This window comes from Pleurodeles waltl, chromosome 8 (assembly GCF_031143425.1).
Source record: "Pleurodeles waltl isolate 20211129_DDA chromosome 8, aPleWal1.hap1.20221129, whole genome shotgun sequence".
Lineage (NCBI taxonomy): Eukaryota > Metazoa > Chordata > Amphibia > Caudata > Salamandridae > Pleurodeles > Pleurodeles waltl.
This window is the reverse complement of record NC_090447.1, coordinates 771,481,024-771,505,412: the sequence shown is the minus strand read 5'-3', so window position 1 is coordinate 771,505,412 and position 24,389 is coordinate 771,481,024. Positions and strand designations below refer to the sequence as shown.

Below are 24,389 nucleotides of genomic sequence, written 5' to 3'. Positions count from 1 at the left end.
TTTTAAATCCTCCTTCAAAAAAGCCAGTAAGACATATGATAAATTATTCTGTGAAATACATTTTTTGGCCTCATATTTTCCAAAATTTCCTTGGGAATAGGCTGTTCAGCATACTCTTATAACGAGTTGGCCTCGTTGGATAGAAAAGTACAATTTACGCCCATTTACTTAAAAAAAATCCATGGCTGGTGTACGTAGCCAGTCCACGCCTGCGTTTGCCAGCTCTCTGTTTTTGCTAGTTTTCTTACATGAACCTTGTGTCTTTGAAAACGAACGTTTCCCAAATCCTGTTTAGTGACAATTTATTTTATTCCTACTACACTCTGACTCCGAGATCTGCTTCAATAGGACTCGAAATAGCTGGTCTTTCGGTCTTCCCGGCTTCTGCCCAGCCGCAATAGAAAAGGAAGCCGGCCACTTTCTTCCCCGGAACTAAGTAATCGCGCTCACTGCAACGTACTGGACGTAGGGGGAAGTGATGAGAGCGAACCCTGTCAGTTGTGGGAACAGAGGGAGGGGGCTTGTGGGCGAAACACCGGTGTTTCTTTCGGCGGGTTTTGTTAAAATGGCGCCGTTGCTATGAGCGGTAGTTAACTGCAGAACCAACGCTTAGGAGGGACCTGGCGGGTGCGTGCGCCCTGCTCCCCGGGATCTAGAATGGCGAACCCGGACCAGCGCTCCCCTAACGTTCTACTGCAGAACCTGGTCTGCCGGATCCTGGGCAAGAGCGAAGGTAAAAAGGCCACCTGCTCACGAACGCCTGGCCGTAACTGTCGTGATGTAAACTGCATTGGGTGAAAGGATGTACAAGCGCGGTGCAGCGGAGGAGCTAGGACCCCTGCACAGTTGTTCCACGCCCCGTTCTGCTGCATGTCAATCGGAAGTTATCTTGTTAATTTGCTCATTCGTTGAACCACAGCAGTGCTGTTTATAACATGCCCGGTTTTTAATGTGACCACAACAGCTTTCAAAGCTCTCAAGTTTCTCCATGTCCGTGGGTGAGCGGTTTATTCATTCCAGGTTTTTCTTTGCACTATGGGATTTGTAGTTCTGTTATGAGCAAGACTACAAGTCCAAGACAGCAAAGTGAGAAGCCTGAAGTAGAACTGCTCATGCGTGTCTGGTCCTAGGAATCTTGAGAGCAAGTGGAGTTTGATATGCACACATTGCATTTATTCACACATCCGTTATGACCTGGGCTGTTCAGGAGCCCCATACCTAAAACACTGGAGAAGGTTAATGGTTTAAAAAACGGGCATGGCCTAAATATCCCGTAGTGCCAAGTAACAGTATTTATTCAGCTTTTGCCTTTCTGCATAACGGCCTTTGATTTCCAGAGATTCTGTGGGCGTCCCGTCTGTACTAATGGTAAAGGGCAATTTTACAAATTCTGACAGCTTTTTTTTTTTTTTTTTTTAAATTGTTTATAACAAAAACTATACGAACATAAATAGACTGGCTTTTCCACCTTTTAACTAGTCCTGCCTCTTGCTTCTGTCCCCTTTGCACCTATGTATCTACATTGGGGCTTTCCCTGTGCTGCGCTCCATTGTTAGCAGGCTAGGTTCTCACTTTAGAAATACCAAAACATACATATATGCATTGCTTTTACTTTGATTCAAACGCCATCATTCAATAATTTTAAAATCCTGACTAAACATCGTCAAGCAAGACCACTGGGATATATTGCCTCAAATCCTTTATGCCAGGATTGTCATTTGTGAAAATTGCAAAGAAAGTATTGCACATCAAATTATTTTGGCTAACAACTATGCAACCAAAATTCCACACAATGGTCTAGCCTAAAATTAGTTTTGAAGAACTATTTTTGGCCCGTTTGCCGGTGGCAATCACAGTATATTCTTGAATGTGAGTGTGAATTAGGGGTGTTTCTGGTCCATGCAGTACCTATGACAGCCTTTAATGTACTTCAGAGAAGTTTTATGTTGCAATTATAACTTGGAATTTGTGTAATGCATTGCTTTCACATACCTCGCAAAATCGCATGGGACTTAATAATCTTTCCATTGGTAAGTGGGAGTTACTCATTTTAAATCATATCACTTATACTGCACAAGATACCAGTACCAACATATCAGCAGCACCCTACCTTCACGGGTACTTGATGCATATTTCCAAAATATCAAACTATATCGTTTTGCTCATCTATGCCCTCAGAAATTAGTTACAATGATGAAAGAATCACTTTTTAAGTAACCCTGTTTGGGTGCCTGTCAATTCCAGACCTGCTTGCTGGAGAGTGCACCCAGATGGGTAATCTTCAAGGTGCCACACATTTTTACCCTGATAGAGGAAGAAGGGAGTGCAAATAAGGTAGGTGGGTTGAGACCATAGGGGAGGTCGCCCACAGAGTTTTGAGGGGTATTACCCACTTCTGTACCACTTAAAGAATAATGGGCAGGTATCTGAAGATAGCGGTTGTGCTGCAGCTAATATGATTGTGTCAGAGGCTGTTACCATTAGTCACAGACCGCAGCCATCGTACTAGCGCTTGGTTGATTTTCATTCCATACAAGGGATATGATCGGAATTTTGCCAAGTCTTAGTACTTATTCAGTCTCTTTTTAGGTGGGTATTGGATAAATCCAGTGCTTATTGAGGTGGATTGGAGCCCGTAAGTTTAGGTATGTCTTACCCAGGCTAGTATTGAGTGGCTTGCAACTGGTGTTCCTGAGGTATGTTTTGCCTGTTTTGTTTCACATTAACCTGTGTTGACATTTGTGGACTAGATTGTTGGAGAGCAGTGATCTTGCCTTGTATGAATAATCTGCTGTGGAAGATGATTTGTTCATTTTTAATACATGCATAGTGACTTTTTTTTAATATAAATATTGACAATCGCTGATATAAACACTGCCCTGGGACCATATATCACAGCAGTGTTTAATTGGATGAACCACTAAGCCTTAAAACTCAATGGTGAGAAAACAGAATTTTTGATTCTGGTTAATTCCTCTCCTAATTTGCTAAATCTGGATGGCCTAGTATTTTGGGCTCTCATCCTTCCACCAAGCCGGTTGTAAAAAGTCTGGGAGTGTGGCTGGACTATGGATAACCAAGCAGTAAAGCTAGCTGCTACTTGCTATGGGCTGCTGAGAACTCTCAGGAAAGTTCTCCACCTCCTCTCCCCTTTATCAAAAAGACTAGTGGTTTAGGCACTTACCCTTTAACGGCTTGACTATGAAAACGTGTTGTACCTGGGAGTCCCCAAATCGACAATCAACTAATTACAAGTAGTGCAGAACTCTGCCTCCCGTCTTCTCTGTAACGTTCCTAGACAACAGTCGCCACATCAAGCTCTAAAAATGCTTCATTGGCTACCAGTAGATCAAAGGATCAAATTCAACTCTCTCTGCATTGCACGCAGGTCACTTACCCGGATGTGACCCAAGATTGGACATTCATGGATTACTCCTTGTAACCCCGTAAGGCCTCTGTGTTCCTTTAATGCCCATTTTGTAAGAGACCCTATTATTCACAGGACCATGAGAGGTTGTCATTCCTTTCAGTACACTGTTTCCAAGCTTTAGAATTCTACACTTACTCCTTTGCGGGCCTCTGAATCAGTAATGTCATTACGTAAACAGCTCAGGACATGGTTATTTGCACAATCCTTTTGACTTCTTTGTTAAGGATGGGGGAACCCTTTTACCACTACAAACAATTTACAACAGAGAGAGAGAGAGAGAGAGACGCCAGGAGGACCCACAGAAACAGAGCCACAGAACACCACCATCCACGCACCTCACAGCACACACCCCAACACATTACCCCACACACCCTCACACACACCACACCCATGGCACCATAAAAAACACCCCAGATTCTCTGAGGAGGAGCTAAGGGTCATGGTGGAGGAAATCATGCGGGTAGAGCCACAGCTATTTGTATCACAGGTGCAGCAGACATCCATTGCTAGGAAGATGGAGCTATGGCGGAGAGTCGTGGACCGGGTCAACCCGGTGGGACAGCACCCAAGAACCAGGGATGGCATACCACCATTCCCAGGAGACCATGGGCCAGATACTGGCAAAGTTGCAGGAGACCCAGCGGCTGCAGCAGGGACTGTACCTGGGGATCAGGGAGGACCTGAAGGACATCCACACCACCCTGGTCACCATTGCAGGGGTGCTGGCAGACATGGCCAACACCATGAGGAAGGCAGTGGCACACCAACGGGACCCTTACACAAGCCACACGATGAACAGCCCTCCACCTCTGCCGTCGCCAGTGGACAGGAGGCCCGCCACAGGAACAACAGGCCACCAGCACCCTACCCCCCTGCAGAAGGAGAACCACCCCGCAAATGGTCCCTGCGATCCAGGCAGAAGCCAGAGAACATTGCCAAGACCCCGCCAGGAAATAAGACTCTCCTGATTGTCACCCTTGTGTCCCGCTCTGTCACCCTGTCCACCTTGAACTGACATTGATCCACTTCCTATGCCACCTTGGACAATGCACCTGTGCTACCAATAGACTGGACTCTATCATGGACTTCCTCCACCATCACCCAAGCCCATTGCACATCCCCATTTACTTCTCAGCACTGAAATAAACACCCTTGGAAAAACAAGTATGGAGTATGTCAAATGATTTAAGGATGTAGTTGTTTAACAATCTGTAGACATTGCAAATAAACTGTACAGTGATTAATACATAGTTATGACCTGTAATGTGCTGCAGTCAGTACACCAGGAGCCACAGGACGGCTCAAATATCTGCAAATAGACATGTTAAAGGGTACAGTAAGTGGCCATAGAATTGGGAAAATCTGCCTGCCATGTACAATGTCAAACACAAAACTGCAATGGAAGGTGAGGTTAGTGTCTTAGCTGTGTGTCACTGGAAGTACTGTTGAATTATAGTTGTTCTGTTGTCCACATCCTCTTCCTCCTCTTCATTACTGTCCACAGGCTCCACCGCTGCCACACGACCATCTCTAGCCTCATCCTCCTGCAGAAAAGGCACCTGACATCTCAAGGCCAGGTTGTGCAACATGCAACGATGATCTGGCAGACCTTCTTGGGTGAGTAGCACAGGGATCCACCTGTCAGATGGAGGCACCTGAACCTGGCCTTCAGGAGGCCAAAGGTGCCCTCAATGATCCTCCTTGTTCACCCATGTGCCTTATTGTAACGTTCCCCTGCCCATTGTCCTGGCATTCCTCACTGGGGTCAGTAGCCATGAGAGGTTTGGGTAACCAGAGTCACCTGCAAAAATCGAGGGATACCGGTTAGCCAGACACTCACCCTTAGGGCCAACCCCACACCCATATACCAACAGACGCTGGGTGGGGACCATGAGCTCACCTACTAGCCATACCCGGTGCCTCTGGAGTTGAGCCATCACATATGGAATGCTCCTATTACTCAGGATATAGGCATCATGCACAGACCCAGGATACTTTGCATTCACATGGGAGATGTACTGGTCCGCCAGACACACTATTCTGCACATTCATAGATTGAAGCTCTTTCGATTTCTGAACACCTGTTCATTTCTCCAGTTGGGGGGGGGGGGGACAAAGGCAATATGTGTACCATCAATCGCACCAATGATGTTGGGGATATGTCTCAGTGCATAGAAGTCAGCCTTCACCGTGACCAAATCCTCCACCTGGGGGAATATGATGTAGCTGCGCATATGTTTCATCAGGGCAGACAACACTCTGGTCAGCACGTTTGAGAACATAGGCTGTGACATCTCTGCTGCCATGGCCACTGTCGCTTGGAAGGAGCCACTTGCCAAGAAATGTAGCACTGATAGGACTTGCACAAGAGGGGGGATCCCAGTGGGGTGACAGGTAGCTGAGATCAGGTTTGGCTCCAATTGGGCACACAGCTCTTGGATTGTGGCCCTATCAAGTCTGTAGGTGAGGATAATGTGCCTGTCCTCCATTGTTGCCAGGTGCACCAGGGGTCTGTACACGGGGGTATGTCTCCGTCTCCTAATCATCCTCAGCGGTTGAACTCTAGGGTGAAAAATGGTGAGCAGATGGTCATATTCAAACATATCCTCAGAATAAAATGCCTTGCACGTTGTGACAGAAACAGTATGTGAACGTGTAGTTCCGTAAATGTGCCTATGTCTGCAGTTAGGTGCCATGGCCTGTTGCCACCCTGGAATGGCGGCCGCCTGACCTGTGTGGAGGGACAAGTGGAAATTAGGTAATTCCGCTGATGTTGTGCGCCGTTGCGGGAGGCGCTCGGCGACCGCCGTGCAACACCTCATTGGTTATCATTGGGCCCTATGGGTTCCAATAGCCAATGGCGATGTGCGTTGACGGTGCGCACCGCCGCGGAAGTGACCGCCATTTTCTATCTGATCACTCACTTGCTGCCTGACCTTCAACAGGAGAGGACCTACACTGCAAGTGCTGCTGTGACCAGTGTCTGGAAGCGACCATGGCTCGAGTGTCTGGGGAAAGAGCCCCTGCCTTCACTTCGGAGGAGTTGGAGAGACTGGTAGATGGGGTCCTACCCAGTACCGTTTACTTTATGGTCCTCCAGACCAACAGGTGAGTACACTCTGAGCACGATGCATGGGGAATGAATGCATGGAGTGCTATGTGTCTAAGCCTTGTGAAAGGGGGGCGGTAGCTGAGGGGTCCTGGGCAGAGTGCTGCATGTATGGTGGTCAGTGTCTTTGCGTAAGGGGATGGGAGGGATATGGTGGGCCATGAGTGTAACAGGTCGGACGGTATGACTCGCACCTATTTCTGAAAAAGGGTATTTGGCGTGCCATTGCCAAGGACGTGCTGACCCTGGGAGTATTTCACAGGCGGAGCACCCACTGTCTTAAACGGTGGGAGGACCTGCGCCACTGGGCAAGGAAGACTGTGGAGGCCCAGCTGGGGATGGCCTCCCAATGAGGAAGGGGTGCCCGTCGTACCCTGACCCCACTGATGTTCTGCATCCTGGTGGTGGCCTATCCGGAGTTGGATGGGTGCTTGAAGGCATCACAGCAGCCACAAGGGGGTGAGTACAGTTTCAGAATCATAAAATTGTGCGTGTTGAGGTGTTATCAGGGTGGGGATGTGGGTCTGTGGGTGCCCCCTAGGCCAGGACAAACAGTGTATCCTCTGTCTCTTCCACTCCCCTTTTTTTTTTTGTCACCCTGTCCTTGTGTGCATTAGCATCATATGGCAGAGGAGCAGAGGCACCGGCGACAGAGGGAGCTGCATCCCACGTGGCCCAGGAGGCCGAATCCACCGACAGTGAGGGCACCAGTAGGACGGAGGGCCAGGGTAGCACCACGGCGGTGACTGTAGGGGACAGTTCGGACAGCGACACCTCCGATGGAAGCTCCCTGGTGGTGGCGGACAGCTCTGTGGCCACCCCAACTACAGGTACAGCCTCCACCCCCTGTACCAGCACCGCCCTCCCAGCAGTCCCTCAGCTTGTTTCCTGTGCCCGCTCACCCAGGAGGCTGGGCATCTCCTTCGCCTCAGGCACCTCAGGCCCTGCCCCAGTCAGCCCTACTGCCCTCGCTGAGGAGTCTGTTGACCTCCTGCAATCCATGTCTGTTGGGCATTCAGCCATAGTGAATGCCATCCAGGGTCTGGCAGAGAATTTGCAGCAAACAAATGCATTCCTGGAGGGCATTCACTCTGGCGTGGCGGCCCAACAGAGATCATTCCAGGCTCTGGCCTCCTCCCTGATGGCAGCCATTGTCCCTGTCTCTAGCCTCCCCCTTCCGCTACCCAGTCCCATTCCCCTCAACTGCAGCCTTTTTCAAGCACACCTTCAGACCAGCATGCACCCAAATCAACACACAGATGTGGCTCAGGCAAACACAAGCACCACACTTCATCCCACAAGCACCATCCAGATGCAGACACACCAATATCCACTGCCTCCACTGTGTCCCCCTCCTCCTCGTTGTCCACCTCCCTCCCGGTAGCGTCTCCACTCACACCTGCGTTCACGACATCCTCATCTACTACCTCCATCACGCCTATCACTACACGCCCGTCACTGGCAGTCACCACCCCCACATCCATGCACACGTCCCCTGTGTCCTCTCCCACTGTGTCTGTGTCCCCTCCTCCCAAAGTACACAAACGCAGCACTCAGACACCCAACAGCCATCCACCTCACGACAACATCCAGCCCATGCACCTGCACCCAAACACAGCAGATAGACACCTCCTACCACCACTCCATCTTCCTCCACTCCCAAACCTGCACCCTCTTCCAGCCCCAGTGTCCCTAAAAAGCTTTTCCTCTCCACCCTTGACCGGTTCCCTGACCCCTCCCTCCCCCAATCCTTCACTTCAGGCCAGGGTGGTCAGGACCCGGGCTAGCACCTCAGCCACCCTGTCCACGGCCACTGTTGTTTCTGCAGCCACTGCAGTTGTGAGAGGCACCGTGAAGACACCCGTCCACACACCAGTGTGCCTGCACCAGCTGCCAAGGGCAAAAAGGGACCACAAGCTGGCAGGAGCAAGGAGGCACCATCAGCTGGCAGAAGCAAGGAGGCCCCACCAGCTGGCAAGGGCAATGAGAAAGGCACAGACGCCGCAGACAGGATGGATATGGAGCCTGGTGCTGGAGCAGCATCTGGGCAAACACACCAGCCATGGCACTTCAGCCGTCCGAGGCTGCAGGGGAAGGACTGGAGCCTCCCCCACCACAGGCAGCACCGCCGCCTGCACCTCTGCCAGCACCGCCACCAGCACCACTGCCAGCAGCAGCAGCCCCAGTGTGCAGCTGTCCGCGGCAGCCGGGGAAGGGCTGGAGCCCCCCCCCCCCCACCACCACTGGCAGCACCACCGCCAGCCCCGCCACTGCCACCTCTGAGCAGCCATCACCGCCGGTGGGCAGTGTGTAGTTGTGCCTCCATGGGCTGTAGTGCGTCCTGGCCCCTGCAAAAACTGTAGGTGTGACACCCAGGTGAGAGACTGTGACCTTGCACCCTCCAAGATCTGCATCACTGGGCACAAAGCCCCCTCCAGAACCAGTGGAAGAAGGCATCCACTCACCCCCCTCCTTGCCAGGATGAAGCACACTGGGCACAAGGCCTCCTCCAGAACCAATGGAAGAAGGCATCCACTCACCCCCCTCCTTGCCAGGAGGAAGCACACTGGGCACAAGGCCCCTCCAGAACCAGTGGAGAAGCCATCCACTTGAGAGACTGTGGCTTTGCACTCCCCAGCACCAAGCAGTGGCACACCTCCCACTAGAGGGACTGTGGCTTTACACTCCCCAGGACCAAGCAGTGGGCACACCTCCCACTAGAGGGACTGTGGCTTTGCACTCCCCAGGACCAAGCAGTGGGCAAACCACCCACTTGGGAGACTGTGGCTTTGCACTCCCCAGGACATCGCAGAGGGCATGGAGCCCCCTCAAGGAGCAGTGGCGTGGTACCATCTTCCGGCTGAGGTGCCCCCCCCCCCCTTACCCTTCCCCCTGAGGTACCTGTGTATTTTCTACCTGATGCCCCAGCAGTGTTCTCTCCGTATTGAGGTAGGAGTCAAGTGGGGTCTTAGCCTATGTGATATGGCCCTGTGGGTGACGGACATTTTGGACTGGACAATGTCCCTCCATTTGTATATATTGTATATACTGTTTTGTGCTTTAAGGACGTATTTCTCGAAATGTATAACTTTACACTGACTTTACTCACTTCCTTTTGTCCTTGGGTTATTCCTGTGGGGTACGGGGTGGATATGTAATATTGCTGCATCTGTTTGTGTGTATGGGGGTGGGGGTGGTGCGTGTGTCACTCCCCCCCGCCCCCCACCCGGTGTGCTAGGTGCGGTACTCACCGTGGCCGTCTTCGCCACCGTTCGTGTTCCTGGTGTAGGCGGAGGTATACCAGCATGGGTAATACCTGTAGTTCGGGCTCCATGGCATCGTGGTTCTTCCTTGAGTGTCCAGAGGTGAGTTGTATCCCTTTTGTGAACTGTTTACGCCGTGCTTTTGATGGTGTTTGTACTGCCCCGAAAAAGGTGGCGGATTGCTTGTCGTAATAGGGTGGGCGGTACATTGTCTTCCGTCTGGCTGTTGGCAGTTACCGCTGCGGTGCTTGTTGCTACCGCCGTGTTGGTTGGTGTGTTAAAGTGGCTGTCTGTTTTGGCGGTTTCCGCCGTGATCATAATTCAATTTTTTTTTACCGCCGGCCTGTTGGCCTTATTACCGCCGCTTTATCACCAACCGCCAGAGTTGTAATGAGGGCCTTAGTGTGCCTCCTTATCAAATTTGTTTCTAATAAATAGATGTTGCCTCTAGTGCCACTTATAACTTCAAAGGTTGATGTGCGCTTGTGGACCTGTTTGGCGCCTACTTTCCCTGAATATTGAATGAGATACTACTTGTTTAAGGCAGTGTCTGCCACATCGTATTTGTGCCATGTCGTCATTCTTGTTACGTTTTGCCGTATTTCATGTTACCGTTCCTCATTAATAGGGAAAGGGGTCCGAACGTTGCGGAAATTGGAGTGTTTCTGAAGGTATAAATTGATATTTTTTTTTTTTTTTTTTTTTTTCTCACACACCACTCAACTTCTCAATGGATTTGAGTCTAATACTAATGTCATGTCTGTTACTATGAGAAGTCTGTGCTCTGTTACTTTTTTATCATGTTTAGTTTAACTTTTTTTTTTTTTTTTTTTGTAAGAAACGTACAGTACTGAAAAAAACCAATCCCCATGCACATGCTGGGGGCAGCCACCACTAGCAGCGATATTGACTGAGACAAGGTAGTACAAATGATGATAATCCTTCTCACACTGTGTTACTTGACATTGATTTATGTGTGTCCCCTCGTCTCCCACATCATAGAGACTCGATTAATCTGCCTAGTCCGTCAAGAGTGCTTGATTACTATCATCCATAATTGGGTATGGAATGATCTATGTGCTTGGTATCATCCCTCTGGGATCACTGCAACAAGAGAAGGTTGATCTTCTGAAAATGTATTGGATGTGGTAATAATTTTCTGGCAACTGCAGGTGTTATTTATCTGCACTTCATGTGTTACTTTTTAAGCTTTATACAAACTGCTATTCCCTCTGGGTCAAATACGTGATCAGTTAATTCAGCTGATTAGCAGTCAGAGTGCCGTGTTATGCAAAAGATATGTAATCTTTGTCCCTAAAAACATGCATTATCTCTGGAAGGATTTACATGGGATTTCATCATTCAGTCCTTTCTCGTGGTTTGGCACTTGGTCTATACATCTTTGTTCTTTCTCGAAAGCGTACGTTTTTGGGAGATTTTTCATAATGTGCTCTAACTGCTTAATCATTGCCCACACCAGGTCCTCAACTACGCGTCATCTTGAAATGATTAGACAACTTAGTTGTACACAAACCACATCTTAAGTTCAGGGGTGTCGAATTTATTAAAATATCTACTTGTCCGTGGGGCAGGTTGCTTCTTAAATCTACTTGTCCTGTTAAAAAAAAAAAAAAAAAATCTACTTGTCTCTTTGGTGCCATGTAGTGCAGCGACAAATTACAGCAGCAATCTCATTATGTAAGACCTCTGATAATAGTCTCTGATTATGCCAGGTCTACTACTATAGTAAGCTTGAACACTTTTAATTTCAATCCCTTCTGTAGCAATTTCCTTCTTTTGCCACCATTCCGCAGATATACATACCGGGCTGGAGGAAGCAGTAAGCAGTAGTTCCAGGGCTGGAATGCCTTTGAGTCTGCAAACCTACTAACTTGCATGTTTTAAGGATTTTCACTAGCTCTCCTCTAATCTTTTCCCATAACGAGAGAGGTTGGAAATGTACTCCTGACAATGGCAGAAGTAGAAGTTCTTCCAAGGTTGGAGAAAAAAGTGGTTGGAGGGAAAGTGAACTTGTAAGCACTCAATAGATTTTTTCACATAGGCATTTTCATGCATATTTGCTCTTGCTAAAATAGAGTTCACAAATATTTTCTAGGAGTACGATTTCCTGGTCTACTTCGGTAAGTTGTTGTGAATTCATTAAAGCCACTATTTCAAAGACCTGTACCATGGGTGCACTTTTGTGACTTTCTTTAAGAATTGGGTCCCTAATTAGGTTTGGCGTTAACAAAGATATTTTGTTTTTATCAAACGTCTATATCTCTCTCTATCGGCTGGATTTACTGAGAGTGACCTCCTTTTGCTCTTCTACAAGGAGCATATTGGCACAAAGTAGTTTTGTTCAGTACCAGGAACTATTGTGGCAATCAGTGGCGTAACAAAATTGGAGGGGGCATCCTGCAAAGAATATGCAGGGCCCCCTGACTCGCATGTGGCAGGTGCAGTGCAAAGGGGCACTCGGGCCTTTGTTACACCACTGGTGGCAATGTGTGCTTTTTGAGACCAAAAACATTTTTTTCTTTTTGCCTGTATTTGTTACAGTGCTGAGGGCCTGGCAGCTCCCACAACAATAAAGTGTTACAAAAGCCGAGCCAAAACAAGACCTGCATTGACGAAATCAAAAGACACAAAAAATGTCAGATCAGTTATCTTTGCCAGTGCTCGTTTATTTTCATACTTCCCATAATTGTGTTGAAAATGGTTACACTGATTTTCCATTACGAATATTTTTGGCAATACTAGCATGCATCAACACCTTTTACTAAATGACGCTTCAAAGAAATAGCACCTAAAATTTCATAGTAGTGAAACTTGTTTTTTCCTACTTGCATTTTTTTCTGAACATTTTATTTTGAAAGCAAAGAATCATCACTCTTCCTGACAAGCTTCTGCAAACATTTGCATCTAAGTAGAGACATTCTGGGAGCATTATACTTAGCCTCATATTGTTAAACTTTACAAACATTTGTACATTTTTTTTTTTTCTTTTTTTTTTTACTGGAACCACGGTCAGTAGTGCAGTGTGACCTTAAAACGTTTATTTACAGCACTCACACTAATCATGAAGGCTTCTCATTAATGAACCATAAATACAAGTTCGAACAGCATTAACATATGGGCACACATATTAGCAAAACTGCAGGCAGTTCCCTTCTCTGTAAACTGACAGTCAAAGGGTTTATGCTGCAGAGGAGTTTGGCCTACTTGTCCCAAGGACAAACTTGAAAACTTGTTGCCCTTGACCCCAAAAAATATGTCCCGGGCGTTAGGAGTTCCACATCCATTAAGTCAATGTGATATTTGCAGAGCTCGATCTTCACTTTTTTCATTGCCATGACAACATATCTAAGAATGCACGAGCATCTAATCACATAAATGATTTGAGTGTCCTTTTTTTTTTTTTTTTTTCCAATCTCAATATATTCTTCAAACTGGGTTTGTCTTGTTGCTAGGCTTCACATGCTGCAATTGCACCAGGGGTAATTACCAACTATTTTTGGGAGGTTTCTCACTGCAGATGTTTAATTATTGGTAGACTGTCATTGTCTTATTCTAATGTGTATTAAGTGGCCGTCTAGGCTAGGGCTTCTCTTATGTGAAAAGTGCTTTTTCTTGTGTGAGCCTACCTGTGTTTTGAACATGCCAATTTTTGTTAATGATCTATCGTACATGATTAGTGGCTATGCTATACGCTGCTACACAGACCAATCTGCTGTCCAGCTTATTTGTTATATTCTATGATAAGGCCTCCCTATTCTGATTTCTCGGGTTTTTTTTTTATTTTTATTTTTTTATAATAATTTATTCAAGCTAAGCTATGTCTTTGAGTTTTTCTGTTAAAGTATCTGCCTGTTATTTGAAATCCTCTAGTCTGCTGCAATTTCTTTTTAGCCCCAAAAATAGCTGTAAGGGAGATTCTCCCTTAATGGTCTAGGATAAAAACTGTCATATTTAAGGAGATTGTTTTTATCAGTGGGTTTCTGATAGGTTTCAGTCCACTGAGTAACTTGGTCCGATTTTATGATTTTTACATCCAGGAAGAACAGCTCTTCTTTGCTAATAGTGTGTGTGAATCTCAGATTGTGGGCAAAGGAATTTAGGATGGAAATGACTAGGTGAGCCACTCTTGGTCTTCTTCTAAGGTAATCAAGATGTCAATAATATGTCCACATTTCTATTTGGTCAAAGAAAGGGTTGGTATCCCCAAGGGTATACTTCTGTTTAAAACTATATATGTACAGACATGCCAGGTTCAGAGTGAAGGTGCTCCCCATTGATGTTTCTGGGATCGGTATGTATAGCGTGTCCTCAAACTCAAAGAAGATTATTGTAAGGGCCAGCCTGGCACATTCTGAAATGAAGTGTCTTGGGGTAGAGTGCGTCCAGTTCTTGGAAAAGAGGAGAGCCTGTAAAATTGTTAGAGTGTATTCTTGTGGTAGGCTCGTATACAAACTGTATATTTGTGTAAATACCATACGCCCAGGAGGAATTTGTGACTGTTCATGTTGAAATGTATATGGCACAGCCTATACAAATCACAAAATTTTGGGACGCAAGTACTAAACCATGTTAAATAAGGTAAAGGCTGAGTACACCTGATGTTTTTTCAGAGGTATGTTTGAAAGTAGTTGAGACTTCAAGCCAAAGCCCATTCCAAAAAAATTGTGAGAGAGGCCAAAGTTTTGTTGTGAATAGATTATCCACCAGTGGATATCTGTGCATATGTCCATATGCAATAATTGTTATATAGTGGTCCAGGCAAGCCAGGATGTTTATAAGGTGTGGATGTTTCCAGAACTTCGCTGAACATTTAGTCATCGCTGATTGTTGAATAATTTAGAATATAGGGGTACATATTTCATACAGTTTTTGCAAGGAAGTACAATTTTTTTTTTTTTTTTTGTACGATTATTTCAAATCAATGCAAAAGGAAACATAACCAATTCCAAAATAAAACATTAATGTATTAGTCCTGGCCACCATCCCAAAGCTTAAAAATCTAATTCATCACAGGACTTATAGATGTTTATCACCTTTCAAGGTTATATTGGTGGTAATTGTTTAAATAAATGTATTCGATACCTATTCCAATCACATACAACTGCAAAGATTTACCGGGGATTTGTCCCATCTGTCTGCCAGGTTTTCTAATAGTGCAACAATTATAATGGGCACTTTTTCATCTCAGCCTTAACCCTAAAGGAAGTAATCCAAAACAAATAGATTTGGTAATGGCCAGTGCTTAATTTGTGCTTGTTGTTTCCAGTGCTGACCACCGGCACTCATTTTTCTGCCTCAAATATTTACTGCGAGCAAAAGACACACATCGAAAAGACGTAGAAAGAGAAAAACGAAAAAGCTTCACAATGGGAGAAAGCAGAAAGCTGCAAGAGTGAGCTGAAGGGGCAGGGAGTGGGTGTAAATGGATTGAAGAGGCCCTAGATGGCTTCAGGATTACGTTGCCTCCGTATTCTGTGCTCTCACAATTAATTGCAGCAGCCACATGTTTAAAAGGAGGGCTTTGGGCACAGGCAAGTTTTTTTATTGACAAATTAAGCACTGGTCATAGCATATAAAATATCCATAGTGCTATTCCTTTACTGTGACATTTCTAAAATAATAAAGGAAGCACAAAAACTATTTCAGCACAGGGAATGGTGTCTTTGAATGGCAGCTTAACCTCAGATAAATGGTTTAGTAAGGGCTTTCAAAGATGGCCAATAGTCTATATATTTATACAGGCTTGGTTTTTAAAACTGTTTTCTAATGTCCAGGTTTTTATATGTGGAAATAGTGACTGTGGTTCTTTAAAAATGTTACATATCCTTGAAAAAGCAGCACCCTTGAGGATTTACACGATAATCTACCAGCCGTTATAAAAGTCAGTATTGACTGGTGGGCAAATATGTTTACCTGTGACTTAAATAGCTTACACGTAAGGGTTTGTTCCCTGATAGTTGGAAGGGAACAGTGAAAGAACTCATCTTGAAGAAGAGAGAACATAACAATCCTAAACGTTTAATATGCTTAATTGATGTGGGTGTCAAAGTGTAAGCTAAAATTCTGCTTTCTGCTTTGAAAGATTTTATTGAACCGGAGTAATAAATTCCAGTGGAGCTAGAGAGTGACCATTGTTTTAACTGGTTTTCTTTGACTTGGAGGTTTATTGAAGCAAGAAGAAATATTCTATTGTTTGGTTGACGTCCAAGCTGCCTCCAGCTTCATTTGCCGTTAGTTGCTATGCGAGAAATTAAAACAAAGGAAAGTCTTGAAGATGTTATTACTAATATTGAAAGTACTTAATACACTTTGATGAATCCAAGCTAGTTGATAAAATCTTAGAAGTGGCTACAGAAAAGTTAAGTCCAGGGAAAATGATATCAAAATCCCTTTTCGTCCAAAAGGAAAATAAAGAAATACCCTTCTCAGGAACAGAAGTTAGCAATTTAATTTAAAAAAAGTAGAAATGGGGGTGCTCCTGGCCCCAATGGGATCCCGAATGATCTTTTTAAACTAGATTCGACGTACTGGGGTGAAAATCTTGCCCCTACTTTCAATTATTGTATACTGTCAAGAAGTATTCCCAAATCCTGGAAAGGAGCGATAATTCACCCAATATTTAAAGGAGGAAACAAAACAAAACCTGAGAACTACCGACTAATAACTCTAATAGACGTAGAAGCCAAATACTACGCAGGTCTCTTACTGGAACACCTGGGCAACGGAAAATAGTATAATTCCTCCTAATCAGACAGGTTTTGTAAAGGGCCTAGGCACTGCTGCAAACATATTAACCTTATCAATGATTATTGACAAATGCAAACACAAAAAAACAGCCCCTGTATCTGTGTTTTGTGGACTTTAAATCGGCTTTTGATCTGGTCCGCCGACCTCTCTTATGGGAGAAACTAGCTTCCTGGGGAATACCGGAAACTTTACTAAAAGCCATACAGCAGCTACATACAGACATGTGGGTAAGAGTCAAGGTAGGTGATGGCTCCTTCCTTTCAAGGAAAATTATGACCAAGCAGGGATTGAAACAGGGCTGTGTGCTGGCCCCATACCTTTTCAATCTCTTATCTGATTTATCTGTGGAATTAAACAGGATAAACAGGCACTCTCCAAAGCTCGGCGATATGATTATTTCAAATCTACTATACACCTATGATGTGGTTCTCCTGAGCCAAACTAAGTAGGACTACAGCGACTCATTATTAAGATATTTGAATACGCAGAGCAGAGTGGAATGGAAGTTAACCAGGATAAAACTAAAGTAATGAGAATTAGTGAAAAAATCCTTAAAAATCAAATAGAACTCACAAAGGGGCCCTCTGGAACAAGTAAATTAGTACAGATACCTTGGTGTACTTTTTGACGAACGCGGCTCCTTTTTTCCCCAGAAACAGGAGTTCTATAGAAAAGGCCACGTGCTATTATTCGCTTTCCAAACTCTAAAAAAATTCCTAACCGGCCCTAGCTATCGGCCCCTGCTTAAAGTCATCGCAACCAAACTAATTCCAACTCTAGTATATGGAAGCGAAACTTTGTGTGGGCAATACACTACTATCCTAAATAAAATCATTGGAAAAGTCTTTAGGTCCCTATTTCAGCTACCGGGATACACCTCATTAGCACAAATTAGGCTAGAGTTTGGCTATGTAAACCAAAGTATAGACAGAAAAGCCAGCTACATTAAAGCCTGGAAACAGTTACAGCTGGCAAAGGAAAATCCGCTCTGTCGTGCCCTTTGGAAAGAGATCAGCTCAAACACCGCAGCCACTGGGCGCGGTACTTAGACCAGGCACTAATCGACCTAGGGGCAGTGGAGTTATGGGACTCAAATATCTCTTACCTTTCTTTTAAAATTGTTTTAAATCGGATTGCAAAACAAAAATCACTAATCATGGACAAGGATTTATTAGCTACTAGATAACACTTGGAGATGATCATTAATGATGACAAACTTTTAAAGCTTCAGCTGTACCTGGAGGCAGATAAAGATCTTTTTATTAAATATAGATTTGGGATTATTCCGGGCAATGCCCACCTAGTCCCATGGGAACGCTCTCTAAAAATCCCACAGTGTAGGCTATGTGGTAACGGACATGAAGATATAATTCATTTAGTTTATATTTGTAACATTTTAAGAACCGAATGCAAACTTCTATTGGAGTCATTATTTAATCAGAGGGATATACGGTCTTGCCGGCAAGCAGTGATTGCCTGCCTCAAACCCCAGGACATTGTTTAAATGCTAAATTTTCGAAGTTTCTACGCTTGGTATCACGAAAACTTCTAATGTTAGAGGACAATTAATATAAAAATCTTTGCACAGGAGTGTGGAAACCCTTTTTAGATAACAATAAGTTTGGTATGCTTTTTATCATCTAGATTGTAGAATGTAAAACTGATATTTTGTATTGTATATTTATTATTTTTTTTATAGAAAAATGTGATGTATCGATGTATTGATTTTTATTAATTACGCATCAAGAATAAACTTGTAACTAACAATATTCTAACTTGAGGCTTTTTATACAAAACATTTTCTTTATCGAGGCAGCAACTGTTTTAGAAACATTAAAATTGGTAAAAAAAGGGGCAAAAGCTGTGTGGTTTATTTTTTGCAAATTTGTTTTTTCCTCTCCCCACCCAACTGTCTCCCATCTCCCTGCCTGCCCTCCTGGTCTCCAACATCTCACTCACGTTTTCATGGGCTATACTTCTATCTTTTAGTCTCCCCAGACCCCTGTGTTCTGTCACTTTGACTCGCTCTCAGTCCCCCCCCCCCCCCCACCCACATGTTCCTTCTCAAACATTTTATTGTCTGATTCTATTAAACGTTCTTTGCACACCTACATTGGTCAGAACGATCAAAATACAGCTAGTGGAAAAAGAGCGTTATTTGTAACTTGTGGCTTTTCTGCTTAGATGTCACAGTTTTCCAAACTAAACATATATGCGTTGGGCCGACATGGTTTGGTCAGGTCTAGCTGGATGACAGGATATAACATCAGCGACCGCTGTCTGTGTTTTCCTGGATGCTGCACAGTTTTACGGACAAGTTTGTTTCTTTCTCAGACAACTTTTCAAAGTATGTTCTCAGCTACACTGTACTTTGAATGGGCCGAGCACAAACCTCTCCTACCAGGGGAGCCTGGCATCCTTGCCAGCTGCTTGTCCTAGCAGAAAGTGTATTGGCTTTCTAAGACTTACTTCGGGTTCCTCCTCCCGAGCTGGGCAGTGGTGCGGAACAGCTGGTTAGCAATGTTAACATGTTCTAACGTGTTGGCTATATCCAGAGCCTTTGGCGTTATGTGGCCATTAAGGACAAGATCAGGCATCATGGTTCATTCCGATGGCACCTGTAGGCGGATGAGCATGGTGGAGTGTTTCTTAGTGAGGCTTTCTTATAGGAAGTATTAGACGTGACAGCAGCCCCAGGGTGCTCATCCCCAACTTTTTGCCTACCTCCCTCCATTTTTCTGAGCCCATTTTTGCTGGTTTTAGGACTCTGCGCACTTTACCTCAGCTGACCAGTGCTGAAGTGCGTGTGCTGTTTTCCTTAAACATGGTAACATTGGTTCCAACCCATTTGGCATATCTGATTTACTTGTAAGTCCCTAGTAAAGTGCACTAGAGGTGCCCAGGGCCTGTAAATTAAATGCTACTAGTGGGCCCACAGCACTGGGAGATGTAGTTGCTCTAGTGCAGTATACAACAGGGCTTGTGGCATTACAGGTGTTCCAGTACTTTCCTTCCTATAAATGAAATCAGTTGGTGATTGTATACACCCTCTCTGTTCCCATAATTCCCTCTCATGTGGTTGTGCCTGCTCTTGCAACTCACGTAGATGTAATTGTGCTGTTTCTGTGTATGGGGGTGGTAATTCAATATCATGCTGTTACCGACTCCCCATCATTTCTAATGTGTGCTCTTCTAATTCAGTGTAATTGGGAGATGTTTTGGCTGCCGTTTTGGCTGCCCAGTCTGCCAGAGCATTACCCCTGGAGACCTTGTTTGTTTGTGTGCGCCGCACATTTTATCACTGCTACCTTGGATGGTAGAGCTAAAGCCTGTTTCAATTTCAATTCAAAGGAGCTTTATTGCGGCTACAAGAGCCAAAAAAGCGCAAGCAGTAAAAACTACAAATAAATACATATCATGATAATTACAAGTAGATATATAATGATAAAAGGGAGTAAAAGATAAGAGAAAATGGAAAAAAGTGGAATAAAAATGGAAAATGGAATAAAAATGTGCTGCACAGCACGATGGGACAGTCTTATTTGGAGTCTTTATCCATAAGGGTTTTCCCTCTAACAAGCCAACTGGCTCCGAGGAATTTGGCGACGGCGATCACAAGCGTTGGCCTGGTGTCTGATCTGAGGATTCGCAGGGCTAGCGCAGAGCTGCGGACTCCCAGTAGTCTGCATGCCGGGGCCAGCCATTTCCTCCAGGGGGCGGTGTACGCGGGGCAGGAAAAAAGGACGTGAGGGAGATTCTCGACGGGGGCTTTGCAAGCTGGGCATTCAGTTGAAACATTGTGTGACCAGCTACTGGTGAAAAGTCTTAATGGGAGTATTCCGATGCGGAGCTGGTAGTACAGTTTCCTTTCCCTTGGGGCCGTGATTAGGTCCCAAAAAGCTTCGTACTTGCATGACTCTTTTAGGTTGGCAAAGTCACAAGATAGTGTAGAGTGGAGTGCAGCCCTTGAGTCTTCGTAATTTGCCAATTGCCAGTATAGTTTTTTTTGTGTGCTTTTCGAGGGGAAGACTGACGTGGATGGTGAGTTCCAGAGATCATCGAGCCCAAGTGAGTACAGTGAACCCTTGATAGATCGTAGCCAGGGGATTCTGTGAAGGTGGTCCGCTTTTAGGATGACCTGTAGAGCTTTGGTGAAGATGTCGAGCTCCGGAGTGGTCCAGAGACGCCGCCAGTACAGCAGAGGTCGCAGGCTGGCTTTGTGGCCAATGCGTTTGATACCGAGATCCTTGAAAAGGGGGAACAGTGGGGTGCTTAGCGGAAGGGACACAAGGTTTCTTAGGAAGTTGTTTTCAGCGGTGGTTAAGTCTTCGGATTTGGTATAGCCCCATAGTTCAGCCCCGTAAAGCGCTGAGGAAACGGCCTGGGGTTCGTATAACTGTAATACTGGGCGAATTGGTTTTGTGTGTGAGAGGTGGAAATTTTTTAGTAGTACCCCTGTTGTTTGTTTTAGTTTTAGGGCTTGTTTTCCTATGTGTGACTTCCAAGACATGTTGTCAGTGAATGTTATGCCCAGGTAGCTGAAGATGCCCACCTTCTCAAGTGTGGAGCCCTCTAAAGTAAACTTCCCTTTAAAAGATCTGTGGGGATTGAGGGTCATTAGTTTTGTTTTCGAGGCGTTGATTTCGAGTCCCTGTGATGAGCAGAAATGCTCGAAGCACGTAAGGAGTTTCCTTAGGCCACTAGGGGTCTTGGATATCAGGAGTGTCGTCGGCAAAGAGTAAGACTGGGATTTTTTGTGTGCCAAGTGAAGGTGCGTCAGCCTGTAGTCTGAGGAGGGAGGGGACGATTTCATTGATATACAGTGAAAAGAGGGTCGGGGCAAGTACGCACCCTTGCCGCACACCCCGGGAAACGTGGATTTTATCAGTTAATTGGCCCTTGTTGCCCCACCTGACTTGTGCGTAGTTGTCCTTGTGGAGTCGTATCAAAATGGCAAGAATGTGCTCCGGGATTCCCATCCGAAAGAGAGTGTCCCATAGTTTGTTGCGAGGTACTAGGTCAAAAGCAGATTTGAGGTCCACAAAAGCTACATAAAGGCTGCCTTTGCCAATGAACACTGTTTTCCAATAAAGTAATAGGAATCTGAGGGCTTGATCAGTGGTGGAAATTTTCTTCCGGAAACCTGCTTGGAGGGGGCTAAGGATATCGCGTTCAGCCATCCATTCTTCGATCTTTCCTAGGAGGCAGTGGCAGAAGACTTTTTGGACACAGTCAATTAGGCTGATAGGTCTATAGTTGCAAGGAAGTGATCTGTCGCCCTTTTTAAAGATTGGAATAACGATGGCCGCTTTCCAGGACTCAGGAATTGGCGCCCCAGATGCTATTGCGTTAGCTATAATGGTGAGGTATCTTGACCAGGATGCTAGGTCTGTTGAGAACAGGTCTGCTGGGACGCAGTCTGATCCGGGGGCCCTGCTGCGTTTTAGGGTGCTTAAAGAGTGGGTTATGTCACTTTGGGAAAACAACATGGGTGCTGCGGTGTTGGGTGCTAATGAATGATTTAGGTGGGGGCCCGTGCAAACAGGGATGGGGCTATCATGATCAGGGGAGTATAGGCTATTAAAGTGAGCTACCCAGTCTTTTGGGGCAATATTGGTTGTGATGTCCAAACTACTGGTTTCTGGGCCTCGCGCTACCAGGGACCAGAACAGACTATGGTTCCCTTTTGCGCACAGCGTCACTGAGCGCTGTCCACCATTTGTTATCTTGGTCACGCTTGGCTATGCGTATTGCAGATTTATAGGACTTCCTTGCTACGCGGATGGCGGTGGGGTCCTTGTATTTAATGGCTTTAACTAAGCGCTTGTTTAGAGATCGACACGTTTTGTTGAACCAGCGGTGCCTACCTATGGGTCGTTTGTCGTGGTGGGCTGGGGGTACTGAGAAGTGGGCTGCGATATCCCTAAAGCAGGAGGTGTGAATTAAGCTTATTTCCTGGTGGGGAGTTGTAGGACCTGCCTCTAGGCCCATTAGTGTGGATTTTAGGGCGTTATTGGCAGCGTTGATGAGTGCGGGCCGAGCCACAACCTTGTCCCATTTTAAGTGTTGTTTATTGTTGGTCAGGCTAATACCCTCGGGTGCTACTGCTGGGGAGTTAGACGTGGGTGGGAGATTACCTAGAGCTAATGTGTGGACAGAGAGGGGGTTGTGATCACTTTCAGTCCTTTCAATGATCGTCATGTCGATGACTAGAGGCCATAGTCTTATATCGAATAGACAATAGTCGATTCTGCTGGTGTGGTTGGTTTTGTTGAACGTGTGACTGCCATTGGTGTCTGATTTGGTTCTGCCATTTAACGCCCTGAGCCCGAACTCCATGGTCAGTGATTTGGCCTGGATAGCGACCTGCGTCCATCTCTTGATGGGTGGAATTCACAGGGCGGGGATAGACCAGGCTTGATCCTCCTCGTTGGTGGACCTGAGGTTGTCCCAGTCAAGGGGTTCGAATGTGACGTTGAGGTCTCCAGCCACAATGGTTTTGTGATGGCGGGGATAGTTTTGTAAGAGGGCTACGAGGGCGCAGAGGGTTATGGAGACTTGACCCCCCCTGACCCCTCGAGTGTAGATATTAAAGATGTTCACCACAGAGTCAGGCCCAAAGGATAGACGAAGGCCTAACAGGTCGGGAGAGTCCGTGGGTAGCAGTGAAATATGGCAGCTAAGTGATGTTTTGATCCAGATGGTCAGACCCTCTGAGGGCCTGCCTCTTGTGCTGGCCACAGCGGGGATGTGGAAGTTTGTATAGCCTGTTCGAAAAAGTGGGTCGAGTGACCATGTCTCTTGGAGGAGACATATGTCATATTCGTCAATAAAGGAGGAGAAGAATGGAAGGGGAAAAATAGATTTCAAACCTGCCACGTTCCATGAAACAAGTCGTACCCCAGTTTGTGGCTTAGCTATCCAGTCTAAATGCCTGGGGTTTGTATGGTTGGCTGTCGGGGGTTGGTCTGGCAGATGTGGTTGAGAGCGCAGAAGTGGGTTGATACCAATGTTTACCCGTGGGGCCGGGGTGGTTGGTGATGTTCCTCTGTTGGAACTGACCTGGTCCTGGTCCGGGAAGTGCTTGCAGGCCTAGCCAGCAGCACTTGGTTTGGTGGGCAATGCGCCTGCAAGTTGGAGGGTGCATTGTTGTCGTGATTGCTCAGCGGACTGGCATTGTTCTTAGTGTCATGGGTGGGGGAGAGAATACATGGACAAACAGAGGTGGGGTAAAAGGTAGATCTGGGGGTGATAGATGTTAGAAAGTTGCAAGGTTTGCCTGCATAGATTTTAGGTGAGGCTGTGAGTCAATCATTTTTACCAAGAGTGGACACATTTTCTGCTGGTTGGTGACTCGAGCACTCCTTGTGGTGCGTAGGTGGCCTGGGGTATTTAAACTGGATGTATGAGTGTACTGGTGGGCTTATTCTTGCATCTAATGCCACCAGGTTGTTTACCATGGTCTCGTCCTTGAGTGTCCGTTTTAGGATGTCAAAGTGAGATCCCGGGTCTGGCCGTCGTACTACGTTAATTAGGTCCTCGCGTATTATGGAACGGCAGCCTCTAACATGGTGTATCCAATGGATTGCCTTGTTTTTGATAGTCTGCCTCTTCCTTGCGTGTCGATGTGGTTAACTTGGGAACGTTAACCATTAGAACTATATTACCTAAATGGAACCGATCAGTGGCAGGTTGTGCAGAATATTTTGAGGCAGAGTTGCTCATGGGTTTGGGGGTTTTGTGAAAGATGTCTTGTGAGTTTCCTATGCCTGAATTGTGGGAAAAGGGTGTCTGGTAAGAGTTCGTGGTCTTATCCCCG

General features: G+C 45.9%; 1 protein-coding gene across 2 annotated transcripts in view; it reads left to right on the top strand.

The window, feature by feature from the left end:
• Positions 1-523: 523 nt before the first annotated feature.
• The window catches only part of TUBGCP3 (tubulin gamma complex component 3), a 317,898-nt gene continuing 294,032 nt past the window's right edge, over positions 524-24,389 (top strand). Inside the window, exon 1 of one of the 2 annotated variants that reach the window (XM_069205019.1) lies at positions 524-733. In XM_069205019.1, the coding sequence (XP_069061120.1) occupies positions 658-733 (76 nt within the window). In that variant the 5' untranslated portion in view covers positions 524-657. The remainder of the gene's footprint in view (positions 734-24,389) is intronic. The other variant, XM_069205020.1, reaches the window with a different exon arrangement.